This window comes from Daphnia pulicaria, chromosome 3 (assembly GCF_021234035.1).
Source record: "Daphnia pulicaria isolate SC F1-1A chromosome 3, SC_F0-13Bv2, whole genome shotgun sequence".
In the NCBI taxonomy this organism is placed as follows: domain Eukaryota; kingdom Metazoa; phylum Arthropoda; class Branchiopoda; order Diplostraca; family Daphniidae; genus Daphnia; species Daphnia pulicaria.
Genome location: NC_060915.1, coordinates 11,938,594 through 11,956,927, shown reverse-complemented (window position 1 = coordinate 11,956,927; position 18,334 = coordinate 11,938,594). Strand labels below are relative to the sequence as shown.

The 18,334-nt window shown below is 39.0% G+C and overlaps 2 protein-coding genes and 2 long non-coding RNA genes across 6 annotated transcripts; 2 read left to right on the top strand and 2 right to left on the bottom strand.

Annotated features, from left to right (window-relative positions):
* The first annotated feature begins 1,337 nt into the window (after nucleotides 1-1,337).
* Nucleotides 1,338-8,680, top strand: LOC124328414 (chloride channel protein 2-like). The gene is made up of 21 exons (XM_046787177.1): nucleotides 1,338-1,915; nucleotides 3,653-3,935; nucleotides 3,999-4,127; nucleotides 4,226-4,359; nucleotides 4,433-4,589; nucleotides 4,679-4,733; nucleotides 4,800-4,848; nucleotides 4,935-4,956; nucleotides 5,017-5,101; nucleotides 5,179-5,280; nucleotides 5,366-5,600; nucleotides 5,661-5,823; nucleotides 5,892-6,122; nucleotides 6,188-6,325; nucleotides 6,402-6,516; nucleotides 6,713-7,025; nucleotides 7,129-7,286; nucleotides 7,371-7,497; nucleotides 7,592-7,837; nucleotides 7,907-8,039; nucleotides 8,114-8,680. The coding sequence occupies exons 1-21, from the start codon at nucleotides 1,847-1,849 to the stop codon at nucleotides 8,296-8,298; spliced, it is 3,129 nt and encodes a 1,042-aa protein (XP_046643133.1). The 5' UTR covers nucleotides 1,338-1,846; the 3' UTR covers nucleotides 8,299-8,680.
* A 246-nt stretch (nucleotides 8,681-8,926) lies between these two features.
* On the top strand, nucleotides 8,927-11,184 carry LOC124328419. 3 transcript variants are annotated; one of them, XR_006916293.1, is made up of 6 exons: nucleotides 8,927-9,032; nucleotides 9,270-9,389; nucleotides 9,631-9,692; nucleotides 9,763-10,043; nucleotides 10,738-10,896; nucleotides 10,966-11,184. It is a non-coding gene; the product is annotated as an uncharacterized LOC124328419 (long non-coding RNA). The 3 variants fall into 3 exon arrangements; XR_006916295.1 differs by having other exon boundaries at nucleotides 8,936-9,025; XR_006916294.1 differs by lacking the exon at nucleotides 9,631-9,692.
* Nucleotides 11,185-11,439: 255 nt separating this feature from the next.
* On the bottom strand, nucleotides 11,440-15,677 carry LOC124328421. Its single transcript, XR_006916297.1, has 7 exons — nucleotides 15,580-15,677; nucleotides 14,823-15,283; nucleotides 14,267-14,763; nucleotides 13,300-14,193; nucleotides 12,971-13,196; nucleotides 12,118-12,567; nucleotides 11,440-11,450 (listed from the first exon to the last, which is right to left on the bottom strand). It is a non-coding gene; the product is annotated as an uncharacterized LOC124328421 (long non-coding RNA).
* A 1,231-nt stretch (nucleotides 15,678-16,908) lies between these two features.
* On the bottom strand, nucleotides 16,909-18,282 carry LOC124328417 (triosephosphate isomerase-like). Its single transcript, XM_046787182.1, has 6 exons — nucleotides 18,028-18,282; nucleotides 17,850-17,963; nucleotides 17,696-17,790; nucleotides 17,442-17,630; nucleotides 17,338-17,373; nucleotides 16,909-17,281 (listed from the first exon to the last, which is right to left on the bottom strand). The coding sequence occupies exons 1-6, from the start codon at nucleotides 18,140-18,142 to the stop codon at nucleotides 17,075-17,077; spliced, it is 756 nt and encodes a 251-aa protein (XP_046643138.1). The 5' UTR covers nucleotides 18,143-18,282; the 3' UTR covers nucleotides 16,909-17,074.
* Nucleotides 18,283-18,334: the final 52 nt, after the last annotated feature.

The following is an 18,334-nucleotide window of genomic DNA, read 5'->3' as shown; positions in this document are numbered from 1 at the left end:
AACGTCTGGTTTCTTTGTATTTGATTTCAGTTGCGTAAGGCTATCGAAGACGTGAATTCAGGTGTTTCTTTAGCATTTCACCGCTTCAGTTTTAGCAGCCAAGGAGAGAACAGCGAGTTTGATATTCAAGGTGTTTCCCCAGGCGCTCCGAAAGATCTCGAAACAGGTACAAGGCAATCAAGCGAAATTTTTTTACAGAGTTATTTACTTACACACAAAAAACTGTTATTGTTGTACTACTCAAAGGCCCCGATTTGCCTGGAGTGTCGGACTCTGATTCCGAAACGGACCAAGATGAATCATCAGCCTCGTCTGCTTTTGTGATCCCGGTGCAATTTGATGTTCATCATATGCCAACTGTATCCGTCGACGTTGAAAGTACCGCCTCTACTACGATTAGAATGAAAGATAACAGCATCAAATTGGTCGTTCCCAGTGCATTTGCATGCCCCGGTGGCGCTACTGGTGAATCGTCTGTTGCCAAGACTGATGATGAGAATTAAACCAGTTGCACAAGAGTGATAAGTTCCTTTTTTCTTCCTTGGCAAAATTGATGGCGTACAGCAGCAAGACTAGGAATGATCATCAGTATTAAAATGTCTTATTATTAAGGTTTTTTTTATATATAAAGAAGACGTGAATAAGGAATGATGCGGCTGAATGCATTTAATTTTAACGTCAATGCCATCAATGAAGTATTCCACCGTCAAGTGTTTGCCCTTTTTTTGATTAGCCTTTAAATTAATTACCTCATAATTTGTAATCCTTGTGTTCATATTACGACGCCATTGACCGCCGATGACGCAACATGTTTAATTTCCCTTTGAGCTCGTCATGAGAGAAGATAACAAGCGCTCTCTCCCAATTCATTCCATTATATTACTTGTGTACACCTTTTTGCTTTCATTTTCCTTTTGTGTTCCCTGACAAGAAAACTAAAGCCTGTTTGCTTTTCCAGAGTTGACCTCTCGTCTGACGAGCTAAGCTGTTTTGGTATGTCAAGTTCGTACCGTTTGTCTTTCATTCCCTTTTGTCCGTTTTATATTTGTGTTCTGTAGTGAATAATAAAATTTCCCTTTTTTTAGTTTATTGAAAGGTGCTGCAATTCATTTTAAAATTCTGTCGAAAAACTTACATCGCTGAAAAAGTGGACAAACTTTGAGCGTCCTTGTCATTTACTGATGATAATAATCTACTGCAAAGCACAGCAGAAAAAAGTAAACCTGATATCACTTTTAAAGGGGCCGGCGTGATATTGAGACTTTGACACGTGCTACAGTTTGATCCCGGCTCCAATCATTCGCTGTTGTTCGTCATTACCCTGTGGTCAGTAACAAAAGTGCCTGCCTAGAGGTAGTTTGAGCAAGTTTCAAGGCAAAACTACTGCAAAATAAAGTATGGTGGTCTTGATTCTTTTTCCCCCCATCCAGTGGAGGGGAACCCGGCCGGTGTGTAATATACTTGCACCCCATGTGTCGTTGGACTCAGTCGTCTCTGAGCGCTCGTGTCGGCTGGTTGTGTGTGTCTTGGCTTCTCGTGGCTTATACGAGCAGTATTATTATTTCACAAGTGCACCTATAAAATATAAATAAATAAATCTAGATAATTGTAGGTACTACTGTAAAACAAACAGTTGACCTTGGTTTTTTAGTTTTTGGTTGACGTTGAGTGATTTTGATAAAACTTGTTTTTCAAAGCATTTTTGTAACGGTCGATTATTCGACTGGCGTTGTAATAATAACACTACCACCTAAGCTGCTATACAAGCAGTTTAAAAGCAAGCAATTTGAAGAAATCGAATCAATTAAATCAGTGCACAAATCGAGCAACAAATAAGGCAGAAAAAATGGCGACAGCAGAAGCAAATGACAACAACAACAAAAGTGTTGTGGAGATGGGGTACGAGACGACTTTGGTAAGTTTTTATAACCTTTGTTTGGATATTGCAAGGGTAGATTTCTATTCTTTCCTAAACCACAACCACAGAAAAGGATATCCCCAAAGAAATTGTCGTGTGTTGAATTCTCAATGTCGTTGTTTGTCGGTACGTACAAGTTGGGGAATCTCATTTCCTGTAGTGTGTAACTCAGCAAGTTTAATGGACATAAAAACCAGTGATGGTTTTGATTTCAAGCTAGTCACGTTAAGAATGCATTAAAACCTGTTGGCAGATGCCACAAGTTGCAGTTATAGGGCCATTGTAATACCGACAATAACAAAACAATTTGATGGGTATTTCTTCCCCGCTGCTGGCGATTCGGCGCACGATATCTAATTTAATTGATAAGCAGCTACTGGAAACAATTCCCTTTGAAAAAGAAATCCGACACGGCAAAGTAAACTTACGTCAGCTTTCTCAGCTTCGGTCATTTTTTAAAAATGCAACACCTGCGGCTCCAATAGCTGAATTCAACGCCCCCCCCCCCCTTAAGGCTTGTAATTTTTATAAAAGATTATTGTCCGAGTTGGAATTTGCAACAAAAAGACGATGTGCGGTGAATATTCTGGTTTCGTGGTTGGCCGTCACAGTATATAATTTTTTTGAGAAAATACCCAGAAACAGTTTTTATTTAGCTTGCAGCTTGCTCTTGCGCCATGGACCGCTTCAATTTCCGTCTTTTTCGTTTTTCCCCTCCAAAAATGGGGAATGTGAATAAGACTAAATGCCCCAAAAATGTCAGCGTAGTCCATGACTTTGAGATTTTCCCATGTTGACGTAATTACCAGTTAATCTAGATACCTGCAGTCCTGCACACCTTATCGGGCGAGCTTCTGTTATAGTCAGGCGAAGGAAACAAAATTTTCCAGTCGACCAATTCCGAGATTTTTTTCCCTACGGATAACCTTGTCCTTGTTTACCTGGCGAATAACAACCAACAGAATAGAATAATAAGAATGTTGAAGGAATAGTACCGGAGGATAAAACGAACCACAGAAAACGTCTTTTCGTGCTACTCCATATGTGATTGCCATTAAACAACTGAAGGTTAAAGTAGCTGGGTGGCTGGCACGGGTTACTAGAACACACTCCCTGTGGTTGCACTGACGTTAATGACACACACGACCGTAAAATTATGCAACATGTATTGCCTTTTTTTTTCAAGATGATCAAAGCAATGGTCTGTAACGAAATTGTGACTCGGCATAATGACTTTCGTCCTTCCCACTGAATGAAACACCATTCAATATAAACTGTTCCTATATTTAATTAGTTTGCGCGTACGCACAGCAAAGCATCAGATTTCTCTTCCTGAAGGTTTTAAGACGTGCCACTTCCGGAGATTTTTAAAATGTTAACCTCCCCTCGTGTCACCTTTTTCTGTCTTGTCACGCTTTGGTAGATCCCACTGCCAATTTTAAAACGTGACGTCATTTACGACCGCTCTTGTGGCACACTTTCAACTTAACCACTGGTGAAATTTGCAATTCTTAAAATGAGGGTAATGTATGTTAAGTTAGTTTCGAAAGTTATTTTCCCGGGAGAAATATCTATTTACTGTGCTCTACTATTGATCCCCCCATAAAATAGTACTAGAGAGCTTATATGAGTCAAAGGAATTTTATGCATAACAACTGGTAAAAAGGTTATTCACCCTTAGGGATCAATAAACGTATGCAGCATAATAGATTTTTATAATTTGTTTTTCCCCAGATGTATGGCCAATATTCGAGGAGTCTTGGAGATTACGCCAAAGAGCAAGCGGCACAACTTCGCCAACTTGAAAAGAAAAGCATAACTGGAGCCACGATTCGCAGAAAGGAACTGCAAACCCATTATGGCAAGTGGTTCGCACGTTTTATCCATCTGCTCAAGTTCATATGGAGCAAAACGTTCGCAAAGATTGGAGAAGATTGGGCCTTTCTCGCTATACTTGGAATCATAATGGCTTTGCTGAGTTTCACCATGGACTTGGGGATCTACATGTGCTTTACTGGTACGAGTCTTTAAACATTTATTCTATGAGTATTATGACATTATCTCATCTTGAACGTTAAAGCGCGAATGTGGATGTACAATGAGTTCACAATCCATCCCGCCGTCCAGTACATGGCCTGGATCACACTGCCTGTCACCCTCGTTCTATTTGCAGCCGGATTTGTATTTATAGTTTCACCCCAAGCAGTTGGTATCTATCCTACATTTTTTGGAATTTAAATATTTTTCATGTTGGCCAAAAGCCCGCAAAATATCTAATTTCTATGGCGGCTTTGTTTGATTCTCAAGGCTCAGGGATTCCGGAAATGAAAACCATCATGCGGGGTGTGGTTCTAAAGGAATATTTAACATTTCCTACTCTCATTGCCAAAACGGTTGGACTTACAGCTGCATTGGGTTCTGGAATGCCATTGGGAAAAGAGGTAGTCTACATGATACTGTCAATGGTTAAACATGATTTCATACATTACAAGGGCATTGCAACGGGTTAAACAGGGTCCACTGGTTCATATCGGTAGTATTGTCGGTACTCTTCTTTCACAACTACTCACATCGTTTAAAGGAATATACGAGAATGAGTCACGAAAGACCGACATGTTGGCCGCTGCGTGTGCTGTGGGTGTGTCCTGTAGCCTCGGTGCTCCCATCGGAGGTAACATTTTTGACAAGCCTGTTTTTCATCGATCCATTGCACCATAAATGAACTCACCGGTCTGGTTATTCCCTTGATTGATATGATAGGGGTGCTATTCAGCATTGAAGTAACTTCCGTGTATTTTGCAATTCGAAACTACTGGTAATGTATTATAATGGATTAACTGACAAATATGTTCTAAACTTGATAATAATTTTGTTCTTTAAGGCGTGGATTCTTCTCAGCGGTTTTCAGCGCCCTAATGTTTCGGCTTCTTGTAAGACTATTTAAAATATTACCTCATGTTACGAATTTTTAATGATTTGTATAATAATCCAATTTCCATTCAAATTTATTGTGTAGGCTTACTGGTCCAATTCAGAAGGTACTTCCACTAATTTAAGAATTTTTTTCACGAGTTTACATAATCTCTTTGTGACTTTAGAAACACTCACGACAGTATTTCCAACTAGTTTCCAAGTTGATTTCCCCTACGATCCTCACGAGTTATTTATTTTTGCACTTGTTGGGTAAGTTTGAAGAATTGTGCCTTTATGATTGAGAAACTAGACGCAATACTTAACGATCAATCATCATCAATCAAAAGTGTGTTTGGCGGTCTGTCGGGTGCCGTCTTCGTTTTATTTCACCGGCGGTACGTCCTATTTATGCGCAACAATACAAGGATCAGCTCTTTCCTCAAATACAAGTAAGCGTTTCATTTCGGATATTCATCTTGATCAGTTAAGACATTATTTTATTCTAACATATATAAATGATGATCATGTCTGCAGTCGCTTCATTTATCCGAGCATCGTGTCTGTCCTTATTGCCTCACTGTTTTACCCGTCGGGTTTCGGTCGTTACTTAGCCACGACACTGTCGACAAAGCAACAAGTCGGCGCCTTGTTTGCCAATTTTACGTGGCTAAGTGACGATTTGTCGGTAGAGCAAGCGGAACGGCTCTCGCATTGGGATGTAGCAAACACGAATCTCTTCGTAGGCCTCGGAATTTTCATGAGTGCTAATGTATGGCAACGTATCATAACTCAAAAATGTGTCCAACTACTAATGACATCTAATTAACAGTTCTTTTTGAGCATCCTTGCTTCAACTTTGCCTGTTCCTACGGGGAGCCTCATTCCCATTTTTAAAGTTGGTGCTGCTTTTGGAAGGATGATTGGCGAAGCCATGTATCTTTGGTTCCCGGAGGGTATCCAGACTGGAGGAGTCTTGCATCCTATTTTGCCAGGTGACCTATTTTCAACCGGTTTATTTTAAACTTCTTTTAAATGTTCATTGTAATTATGTCCATTTTAGGAGGTTACGCTATTGTGGGAGCAGCGGCTTTCTCGGCCGGAGTAACTCATACAGTTTCCATTAGCGTAGTCGTTGCGGAAATGACTGGTCAAATCCAGCACATCATTCCCGTTCTAGTAGCTGTTATTGTATCGAATGCGATATCCACTCTTTTACAGCCATCACTCTACGAGTCAATTATTATGATTAAAAAATTGCCTTATTTGCCCAATATTCTTCCGTCCAGAAGTGGTAATTTAGCAATTTGAGTTTCTTTTTTTTACTTAAATTTAATGTTTTCTTCCTGACTATGGTAGCCATTCACAGTATTTTTGTCGAGGACTTTATGAATCGAAACGTCAAGTACATCTGGCATGGTATTACGTTTGGTGAACTAAAGAATCTAATCGCAGATAGTCAAGGAATCCGCTCATTCCCGTTGTTGGGTGACACGGGTAATCCACTAATAAATTATTCGGTTTTGTTTAACTTAGCGAAACATGTTCCTAATGTTTTTCGGTTTCCATACAGAACAGAAGATTTTACTTGGCTCCGTTCAGCGCGTAGAAGTAATCGCATTATTAGAACGTCATATTGGCGAAGAGCGTCGCTTGGAGGTCGTCGCCAAGCGTCACATGGAAACTAGGTATTTAGGTTACATTTCACAAATAATTTCAGTTCAGAGTGGCGCACTGTTTACAAATCTGGTCCTATTTATACAATCCTCTGAATGATATTATTTAAAAAGGCCGTCAACACTGAACTTTGATGTGTCGCCAAGTGTCGCATCGGCGCTTTTGAAGTCTTGCTAATATCATTAATCTTTTGTGGGCTGAATTTAGAAAAAGGCTGATCCGACAAAGAGCAAAATTGGCTACGACTTCAGTCGATCCTCTACCGACAGCTGCACCGACGCCTGCACCACTACCTGCACCACTACCAATCTCTCGACCCGAAGTACCGGTAGTACAAGAGCCAGTTCGACGGAAGGTTTCGCGTTTCGAAGTAATCACGTCGCCTAATGTCGTCGCCACCGTCATTTCCGAAACTGGAACCCAACGATCAGGAGTGCCTTCCGAACCGCCAGTGGTTACCCATCCATTGTCTGATCCATTAGCGGTGACTCGTATTACTGTCGAACCTGACGATAAAGTGGTGAGTAGTTCAATATGGAAACAAATGTCGATTCATTGTTATCAACCCTTTCCAAAACAATTCTTTTAAATTAAATAATGCATCTCATTTATCGTGACGTTAGGAATTCCAACAGAGCTGTGAACCGCAACCCCAACGACGCATCAAATCTATTCTGAAGAGAACCAACTCGTTTACTTTTCCTTCAGGAGAACGACCGAAACCCGCTGCTGACCTTTCGGCAATCACAACTTATTCGACGGTGACTGGAGCCGAAGGAAGGTATCGTATTTTATTATTTTACCCTTTGCGATAGTTGATGAAATTAGGCTAATCCGCGATTTCATGTTGATTTCTACCGTGAAGCAAATTCCGTAATGTCATCGAAACCATCCTTCGACCAAAGCCATCGGATTCTAATGACGTTGACAAATTCAGTTTCTTCAATAGCATGACGTCGATGTCAGACAGTCCACCAAGTTTCAGGAGAAAGGTCAGTACCGCATTTCATTTGAATTGTCGAACTTGGTGGTCAAAAGAATCATTTTTTCACCTCGATACTTTGCGTACCAACTCTTTGCTTTCAGGGAAGTCTTTCATTCAAGAACAAGGAGCGAAGTGCTGATATGTCCCCTGAAGAAAAAGAAGCATGGGAGGAAAAAGAAATGCTCAAGAAAGTTGACTTTAATCAATGCTTGATAGATCCTGCCCCTTTCCAGTTAGTTGAACGAACCTCATTACTCAAAGTCCATTCCATATTTTCTTTACTTGGAGTCCACCACGCTTACGTTACCACTCTCGGGAAACTAGTTGGTATTGTTTCTTTAACCGAGGTAATTCCGACTTCCTCAGTGTATTTTAGAAACGAAAGAGATTATCATGCATTAATTTCCTTTCGACAGTTGCGCAAAGCGATTGAAGACGTCAACTCGGGTGTTCTCTTAGGAGCGAGCGCCCAGTCAACAGGTAACGTGTCGTCGGAGCAGAGCATTGAAGAAGTGGCGCAAAGTACTACGGAAAAGGAAAGCGAAATAGGTAACAAAACGGCATCATTTTTAATTATTGGATTGCTAAATACTCCATATTGCTTTATTTTCTTCTTCTTGTAGTGTCACAACCAGCGCCGGATACAGAAAACTATGATTCACTGACAACTGCATCTTCCCGTCATGTTAAGTTTATGTTTTTACGAAGACTGTCAGTCTCACCTGGCTCAGAAATGACCGACATTAATGTTTCAGAGGGCAGGAGCAGTTCTCCTGCTTCAAATTCTCGCAGTGATAATCAACCTTGAGGTACATTCTCGAGCGTTCACAAAAAAAAATTTTAGTATCCAACCTTTTTCCATCTTCCACTCAATTTTTTGAAACCCTGTTTGTACCCACCCATTTCTAATTCATGACAGTTGATTTCCTAACTGTTCATTTGCCGTTTGTGTACAGTAGCCTATGATATGAATGCAATTTGTTCCTCGAATGCAGCCAAACCCAGATTCGAATCTTTCACTTTCTCAGATGCTGTGTTTGATTGGTATTCCTAAGGTGTTGTTTTTCCTTGTTCCATTTAGTAAGGAGTCCTAGAAATGGATTTTGAAGAAATTAAATTGTCTGTTTACAAGCGCTGGTCGATATCTCATTTGTTTGATCGTTGTGTACAAATACAGTTCGCTAAGGCAATCTCCCGTCTACGGGATTCTGTACAAGATTTTTTTGGCATGGGCTCGCACTGCGTCATAACGTAAATTTAGATTCATTTTTTAGAATTTCATACCTTTTGCTGGTTAGTATTTCATTAATTTAACCACACGCTAGACTACGTCTGATGTTTTAGTTGTTTTCTATATTTGAATGCGCTCCAGCGAGTATTCCAGCATACAGTACAAAATGTTTTCAATTTTTACACTAGGTGGCGAGCGGTGTTGTTTTTGTCGTGGCTATGTCGTGGCCATGGCGAACAAATGTCGAAAAAGTTGTTAGCTGTTCGAGTGTTTTTACGGATGACATTCAACCATAATTTAATATGTAATAAGTAAGTCTGTAATTCTAGACTGATCACCATAGTTTATCATTATACACAACTCTGTATTTTACTATTAGACTAGATGATACATATTGTGTCTGTTCTGCTGTCCTGTCCCATTAGGTTATATTTATGGATCAGTCCCAGTTTTTAAAACAACAAGTTGATTATTTTACTATCAACACCAAGGACATTGATGCCAATTAATCATAGACAAGGTGATTTAATATATTTTTAATTTTTCAGGTTCTCTCTTGACAATTACGTAAATGGTACTTCCAAAACAGCTGAGTTAATCAAGTAGTGATCATTGTTGCATTCCCAACAAAGAGCATGCAGCAAACTTCAGAAAAAGAAAAACAAGAGGTAAAAAAATGGCAACAATCAAGATTCTATTTTATTTGATATTATCACAGATATTATCTGTAAGCTCTGTTTACATTGAGTTTTGACTTTGAGGATTCAGGTTGACAGCCGTTTCAATTTTTAAGTTTATATTTTACTTTGATTTTGCGTAATAGATTGAAAACAATTTTTTCAAAGAAAAAGTAAAAGGGCAATAACACGATCGACTAAGTTCTTTGTTTATTTACCCGTTGGCTGCTAGCCTGCTACATTGAATTTCCCTCTTTGACTTCGGGCATGCTTCGGGCCCGCTCTTGATTCGAGGTATTGCTTGGTGTCGTTACAATCTTCTTGACATTTTTTGTGTCTAAAGTAAAATCCATTCTCATTTCAGGTTATTCCTGCGCCGCTATTCAATAGATTGAATCCTTTGAACCTGACGTGCTATCATTAGCCATACTGCTCACTTGCCTCTTTCGTCGCTCCGAGGCATGGGGGCTGTTTAGCCTGTTCCAGCTACGCGGCCAGCATCATTCAACTACCCAACCGACTTGTACTACCCCTGCTCTCAACATAGAACGGAATTTTCATCTTCAGATTGTTTGGCCGGTGTTGATGTGTGATGGCGTTTCCTTGAGGACGACGAGATGCTGATTTTGGGGACGAGAATATTACGTGAGTGTCGAGTCTTTTTTGTCTTTTTTTGTTATTGTTATTTGTTTTTTTTGTTGTTGTTTTTGTTTTTTTAAATTATGGGTGTCGATGAGATTGAGCAGGAACGTTTTTGTTTAAGCATTTCTTCTTTTTGACGTTAGATGGCTATAGCAGACCTTAGATCGTTTTACTTTTTTACAGCTGTCATTACTGTCATTACAGCTGTCAGTTACTTTTATTTTGCACATTCCTATATATATATATTTATCGGAGTTAATGTAAGAACATTTGAGGTGATTTTTGACCGTTACCGTTAGGATTCTAACAACAAAGCTCACTTGTTAGATTTTTGATAATGTGCTTTTTGTCTACTTCCGGTTCCTGGATCAGTTAATAGTTCAGGAAGTATTCGTTTGACAACCAAAATAACCAATTATTCGTGATCCTCGTGAAATTTGGTGTCGATTACATGTGTCAGTAAAAATATCGGAAAATCGGCCAATTTTGGATTTCGATTCAAACACATAACCGACCCCAAATTTGACGGGGGTCACGAATATCTGATTTGATTTGAAGACAGCTCAACAGTTGAGAAGCTATCGCTTACTTCCGGTCTACTTCCGGGAAATTTGCATTGTACTAGCAAGTGAACTTTGTTTTATCTATATTTCTCAAGAACCAAGATGACTTAAAATTTTTCTTTTTTTCTTTACAGGTTCTAAACTACAGGTTTCTAAATTTGCATGACAGACTTTATGAGAAGCCTTGTCCTTTGAAGAAAACGGACAATGACTGTAGTCAACAAGGTCCCTTGTTTGGTAACTCGTTGGCTGCCACCCTTTTAACTTCCTTAAACGGGCCCTCTTGATTTAAGGTATTGCTTTCTGTCGCAATCTTATTTGAAATTACTGTCATCCAAATAAATTGTTCTTTCTGCTTACAGGGTAACTCCTTCGACCTTCACTACTAATCGTGGACTTCATCGATTGGTGAAAACTGACGAGAGAATGCTGTGATTCAAGACTGATTAGTTGTATAGTTGATAGATAAATAACAAGTGCATATCTGGGCTCCCTTCTATTCTGTGGCCCCGTTTCCCTAACTAACCACTAACCAACGCCCGCCGGTGGTCACTCACCCGCTGTGAAACCAGGAGGAGGGGAGGGCTCTGGTCGAACGGGGACTTGGAAGGCGCATGATCCGACGAAAACTTTTAGAGGGTCATGAGTCTAACCCGGAAGCCTAGTATGACTAATCGCTCCCCAGTAAAACTTGCCTCGCACTCTTCTCTCCTCTTCCATTTCCAGGTAATCTCCCTGGATCTACGCCAACATTGCATGTGCGAGTTTTAGCAAGTAATCCGCCACCCAATTTGACAAAAAGTGTAGTTTGTTTTCACGGAAATTGCGTCAGACGGTTACAAAATTTCTAATTCAACAATCTCATGTAGAAATTTGCATCTAGTCTACTGGTGCAAATTGCGATTCTTTAAGCTTGATTAATTTAGGTGATGTGTTAAAAGCAATCGTGGGTAGCTAAACAATTGAACTAATCCACTTTTTCTGAATATTTTGGTTTTAGATCACTTTGTTGTTTTTAGATATTCTTGTGATCTATCTTCAAAATATCTTGTGATCTATCTTCAAAATATTCTGAAAAAGCGAATTAGTTCAATTTATTAAAATAATCATACTTAAAGAATCGCAATTTGCACCAGTAGACTAGATGTAAATTTCTAGATGAGATTGTTGAACTAGAAATATTTTAATCGTCTGACGCAATTTCCGTGAAAACAAATATCACTTTTTGTCAAATTGGGTGGCGGATTACTTGCTAAAAAGCCTCGCACAAAAAATATTGTCTCGAACCGGACGCTCCGTTTAATGAATTGTTTATTTTGCAAGTGTTCCAAAATAAATTAGTTTTACATATATCATATATAATTTATTTATTCAAATATAATATATATATTATAGATATTCGACATTTGTGGGGAAATGGATGTTGGTGGGATGATGGGGTTTGTGGGATAGATATTGGTAGGTATATAGATGTGATAGACAAAGGATTTTATTTCTACCTCATTAAAACAAACCATCTTCTTCTAGTTAATGAAAATCAAATGCTCCCCCCCCCCATCTCCTCCTCGTTGATTTCCCATTCGCGAAGGCATGTTTATTATTTGTTCAACGTAAAAATTTCCCGTTTTTACTGTTTTTGTTCATTCTCAACATATAAACGATTAACTTCATAGACGCAAATGGCAATTTTTAAAAATACAGGATGTAACTACTTCTGTAGCACAACATCAGAGATTCGACACCAAGGAACTGTGGAACTGTTTCTGTTCCTTTTCAACATATAAACAGTTAACTGCATAGACACAAATAACAATTAAAACTTGATGTAACTTTTCTGCACAACACCAGCTGTCCGACATCAAGGAACTGCAACAGTATAACTTGATGCAAAAAATCTTTCACCAGTATAGGCTGCAACAACATGCCATATTGGACAGCAACATCACTGTTATGTAAACATAAACCTATGACCAAATAAAATTAATGTTTGATCAATGGAAATTTTGTATAAAATATAAAAAAAATCACTTCAAATGGAGTTAACCCAAATATTTTATGGCAACACTATCTGATTACTACAGTTTGAACACAAATTTACATGAAACTTGATTAATCATTTAAGATTTCAATGCAAATTCATTTGAAATTTGTGGTGCTCTGCAGCGAAACAAAAACATTCTTCTAGAGTATCTGCCTATCTTGTTAACCAATTCCCCTTAAACAATCCACAACTCAATACATATGATCGAAGGAAAGAACTGTTGACTTAATGAAATCGCCAAATGTTAAAATTAACCAATGTAAGCAATTACAGTAGTCCAAGCATTATACTTCCCAAGTTAGAACTTATAATCTTTATAAAATTACCATTTCAAGAAGGCTTCTTGCATTTCTACTAGATGTCCAACATTTTGGCAACCACAATGCAGCATGATCCAGCGTCAACTCAGATATGGCTTATCCAATAAGACTTGAAGCATGGAATTCTCCCACACTCCAGGACAACATCAGCACCAAAGACTGCATGCAACAGCTCAATTTACTCACAATTTTCACTGGATGACTGCAACATAGAAGCCCAGACTTCACCTGGCTATTGAAAAACAAAATCAAGTTACTATCAAGGAACAGAATCTCATGTCACATAACAAAACAGAAATATAAATGAAGTTAAACTATACAATCTCCAGAATTACCTTGATAAATCTTACAAAGGAATCTGTAGTTGTCAAGTTTTGCAACTTAAAAATAACACATGTAGACCGCATTTCCATAGTGATCTTAACTATAAGCTGCACTGCAACAACATGCCATATTGGACAGCAAAATGACTGCTATGTAAATGTAAACCTATAACCAAAATGAAATCTATCTTCAGCATCAATTGTTATGTGACATGAAACAATAAATTAATGTTGCATTATGTCAAACTCGTACACTCGAGCAATGCATCTGATTGAGCTTAGGCCTACAGGCTACAGACAGCAAAACCCCCCCATAAAAACGAAAATGGCTTCCCTTTCTCTCAGAAGCCACGCTCAATTAAGAACTAACAAACAGGCAAACAAAGAATCAAGAAGAAGGTAGACTCAGTGCTGCCACTTCTGAGACTGGTAGAGGGCTAGAGGCTAAATGGCTAGCCTACGCCCAACAACTGAAGATAAACCTGGCCGCCAGATGTCCTCAGTGTCCAAGACATAACCAATAAAAAAAAATTCTAATTAACGACCATATCCATCAGGACTTCATTTAACTAGGCCAATTTGATGGATTAGTCCACACTTCAGGCTCTGGGCAGAGAGACTGATTTGGCAGTGGGAACGGACAATTTTTTGCTTCCACTTCATCTTCGCTCAACATCTTCCAGAGGTGAGCTTCCGCGTTGTTACTCTTGGCCACCATTTTCGCTCGATTTTTAGATTGCAAGTAATTCGTATTCTGCGTGTCAACTGTCAGAGCACATGAAATAGCGGTCTCGGGATGAATTCTTCATGCACTGTTTCTTGGCAAATAAAAATCGGCGTTGACAGAGTTCTTCGATGACTTTTTTAGTTTTTTAAAACAACATTCACCGGTTCCAAACTATAACCCTGAAATGAAAAAGAAAAGAAAACAATTTATTTTCAATTAATTCTTTAGTTTTATAAGTCTAATTCAATTTACAGTTGTAATGCGATTTCGTATTCCGGTCTGGACGGTAGGTTAAGGAACTTATGGATGGATGGAACCAAGCAGTCAAGCACCAACGAAGCAGCGGTTGAAAAAGTGGAATAGATGTCGTTGAGGTTGGGTCATGGGGTTAGCTGATTAGCTCTTTCAGAAATCGGTAGACGAGTTTGAGATGATTCCGTAATTCTCCTGGCGCGATTCGAAGGAAGGATGGGTGCCGAGTACAAGGAAACAAAAGATGAGATAAAGGACGATCTCCGTGTCCATGAAGATTTGCCTCACGTTCAGTTAGAATGTTCCGGTGAGTGCTCCCTATGATGTTCAGCAGATGGAGGCCTATCAACACTACCGTGGCGGTGCCAAGGAGCATCAATGTAGGTTGGGGGCCAGCAGAGCAAGTAGGAGGATAACTGTCATAACTCTGATATACGACGGTTTAGGTAACGTAATGGCCACAACCACCGAAAGGAGCATGAGATGCCCAGGTGAACCTTGAATATTTATGAAAGATCGTTGAAAAGATGGAAATTGAGTTTCTATTACGTTGTACCTAAGAGGTGAGTGCCAGGATCAGGAGCCGATCTGTCAGTGTCGAACGGGTAAAAGACGCCAACAATCAAGTTAATAATGACGACCAAATAGAAGGGAATTTGACTCCAGATAGACATGTGCGAACTGACTTGGAGACTCCAGGCTTTATGAACCAAATTGCAGAGATAGTCTTCGACAAGAATTACAGTCGAGCTGAATTTCTAGTGAACGGCCTCTTTTTTGTTCCGGCGGTTTGTTGTCGTAATATCTGATTAAAAGTTGTTTGGGGATCTCAGACCACAAGTGGGTCACAGGTGTGACTCGGTCTTGCAAGATTCAGACATGATTGATCCCATAAAACTTGAAGCATGGAGCTCTTTCAAACTTCAGGATAACACCGCCACCAAAGAATGAATGCAACAGCTTAAGGTGCACACTAGACTGCAACAAAGAAGCTCAAACTTCACCTGGCTGTTAATCCTACTTGAAAAAAAAAATGACTATGGAGGAACAAAGTCACATGTGACATAACAAAATTACACAAGTAAAATTAAAATATTGAATCTCTCAGAATTACTTTTAAAATGTTAAAAAAGAATCAACAAGCTTTTCCAACAAAAAAAAACACAGTTCAAACCAATGGAAATTAAATCATGTAAGCCACATTTCTGGTCTTAACTGATCCTGAGAACCCACTGAGAAGCAAGTCTAATCAGTAGTCATTAACAAACAGAATCTGTAACCCTAGTATTAGAAAGTTTTATCAACATAATTACCTTAATAGTTCTTATGTGTTTCTGCGAGTGACGAAACGTAATAAAGCAGGTACTGTACACATAAACGCATGGGCATGAACGATGCATGTATCGAAAACAATGAGGACGAGGAGGATGTCGTCTGTATTCTGCAACGAAGATGCAAGCGCCATCTAGTGGATATAATTTAAAACCAATAGATTCCTTGTCATCCATGACTCCATGTCCAACACAACGACTGGACGGAACGGCTGGATAGCTTTCAGACAGCTCAACTTCATCCGCCCGACTATTACCCGCTTACCTGTTCCGCCTGGTTCAGCGGTTCAGCCACTAGAAGCTGACAATTATGATGGTCCCTAGGTTGCCATTTTACAGTTCTCAAACAACTTCCATTTTCCACAATATTCGTTTTTCTAACATTTCCAGATTTTTCACTTTTTGAATTACCATGAAACGAGTAACCTGAGCCCCGTTCAAATCCGGGGGACTTTGATCTAGCGTAAAGTTGCACTCTTTTAATATTCGCTTTTCTGCAGCACGATCTGCCCGTAATCGATTTTATCGTGGGAAATCTGCCCAGTACCTTACTTGAAGATTGCGTCATCACGGCGACGACATCTGGTGTTGGGCATGTTTGGACATGTTCCATTTTGGGGGAGGAGCCTGTGTTGACACATTGTTGACACATGAATAAGCCCCTCCCCCAAAAAACTTGTTCTTTTATTATATATGGATGACGCACACGACACCCTGACGACACCATGAGCCTATGACCCTATGAAAAATGGTATAGCCACATATTTGGAAGCCGGCAGCAACCTCCAATTGACTTTTTTTCTGGAAGTGCTTGTTAAACAAACATTAACAAATAAAATATCTTTCTATTGAATTATATGAATTTTACTATTTCGTATTGCAAATAGAAAAAAAAAGTAATATAATTGTCACATAGTCTTTGTAACTTTTGAACCTACCTCTTCCGCATGGCAATCCATCGCAATTTCAATTTCGTTACTGACCATGATTTTCTGAAAACTTTAGGCGTTATCGCTAACGCTCATGTTAAGGAACATTTTCTAACGATATCTAATCTAAATTTTCAGCTATAGAATCGCGATATTCGTCTCAACCTAAAAAAAAAAAAATTTCGAGGCGAGTGATAATCAAATATCGCAAAATTTTAGTCCCCTATCGATTTGCAGCAAACACCAATTGAAATGCCTATCGTCAGAAGATAACAATCGTTATCTGACGTATTGCGTATTTCAACTAGTAATTTAATTTTATTTAACTATATTGTCTGATTTAGTTTGACAATTCAACTAAATAAAAGTAAACGCAGGTAGGTGGTTTTGATAACTACATTTCCACAAAATAAAACTAATAGAATTGTTTGGAACACCACACTAGGTAAAGCCATCAAGAATGAAGGAGTTAAGTTAAGGTTAATAAACACTACCAACACAAGTAACACAAAATAATATAAAGTTGTTTTGACTTATGAGTTATGACTTTACTGGCTGGCATTGACGATGTGAATGAAATCAGGTTTGAGTGAAGCACCTCCAACAAGTGAGCCATCGATATCGGCTTCCTTGGCAAGTTCACGGCAATTTTCAGCTGTTACAGAACCTCCATAAATAATACGGGTTTTCTGTGCTACTTCAGCACTTACATTGTCAACTAGCCATTGACGCAATTTTCCATGCACTTCTTGGGCCTAAAAAAAATTAGGATGATTAAAACAAAAAAAAAAAACACCTTTAAAATGTATACCTGCTGAGGAGAAGCAGTCTTTCCAGTTCCAATGGCCTAAATTAATAATATTGGGGGAAATTTTTTTTAATATAGAAAAAAACCTGGATTTGGTAATTTATTACCCAAACAGGCTCATATGCAATCACAACATTGTCCCATTTATCTTGAGGAATCTTATCAACAATTGCTTTCAATTGACTGAAGACAACTTCTTCAGTTTTGCCAGCTTCACGTTCTTCTAGTTTCTCTCCGATGCATGGAATAACCTTGAGGCCTTCAGCAAGAGCATGGTTCACTTTCTCTCCAATCAACTATTGACAATTCCAAAATTAAATGCATGACAATCACACAACTTTATGAAATTATCTTATCATACAGCATCTGATTCTCCAAAAACATTCCTTCTTTCAGAGTGTCCCAAGATAACCCATTCGGCACCAATATCCTTGATCATGGCAGGTGAAATTTCACCTATGAAAATTAAAAATGTCAATCTTAGATTTGTAACATTTTCTTTAAACTTCACCTACCAGTGAAAGCACCCTTAGCAACTTTGTAGCAATTTTGGGCAGCCACCCCAATTGAGGCTGGAAGTTTTTGACGAACATAGTCCAAATAGCAAGGTGAAACACCACAGACAAGTTCTGGAAATGGGTAGCCAAGGAAAACTTTAGAATAAGAATAGAAAAACTAAATTTTTGACTTTACCTGCATTGGGATCAAGTGGGCCAGCAGTCAAGAAACTGATAATGGCATCAATCTCTTTCTTGTTGCCATTCATTTTCCAGTTGCCTCCAACAAAAAAATTGCGTTCTGGTGCCATCGTTTAAGTTTAACTTACTTACTTCTTTACTGAACTGCTGTATGAATATTCAAGAGATCAGTAAGACACTGAATGTAGTACCGGCAGTCTGGTCTAGTGGTCTGGTAGTTACGGGTCCAGAAGTCGTTTGAAGTTCACTGTCACCTTGAGGTGTCCTTTAAATAGATCTTGTCGTCTGCTCACTAGCGTTAA

Bases quoted from the DNA above. Each gene is read 5' to 3' on its own strand.
- LOC124328417 (XM_046787182.1), bottom strand. From the start codon at position 18,142: ATGGCACCAGAACGCAATTTTTTTGTTGGAGGCAACTGGAAAATGAAT. The intron at 17,791-17,849 runs GTAGGTGAAGTT...TAATTTTCATAG, and splicing joins TGCTAAGGGTGCTTTCACTG to GTGAAATTTCACCTGCCATG. The intron at 17,374-17,441 runs GTAATAAATTAC...TTATTAATTTAG, and splicing joins TTGCATATGAGCCTGTTTGG to GCCATTGGAACTGGAAAGAC.
- LOC124328414 (XM_046787177.1), top strand. From the start codon at position 1,847: ATGGCGACAGCAGAAGCAAATGACAACAACAACAAAAGTGTTGTGGAG. The intron at 4,590-4,678 runs GTAACATTTTTG...TTGATATGATAG, and splicing joins CCTCGGTGCTCCCATCGGAG to GGGTGCTATTCAGCATTGAA. The intron at 4,957-5,016 runs GTACTTCCACTA...TTGTGACTTTAG, and splicing joins TTACTGGTCCAATTCAGAAG to AAACACTCACGACAGTATTT.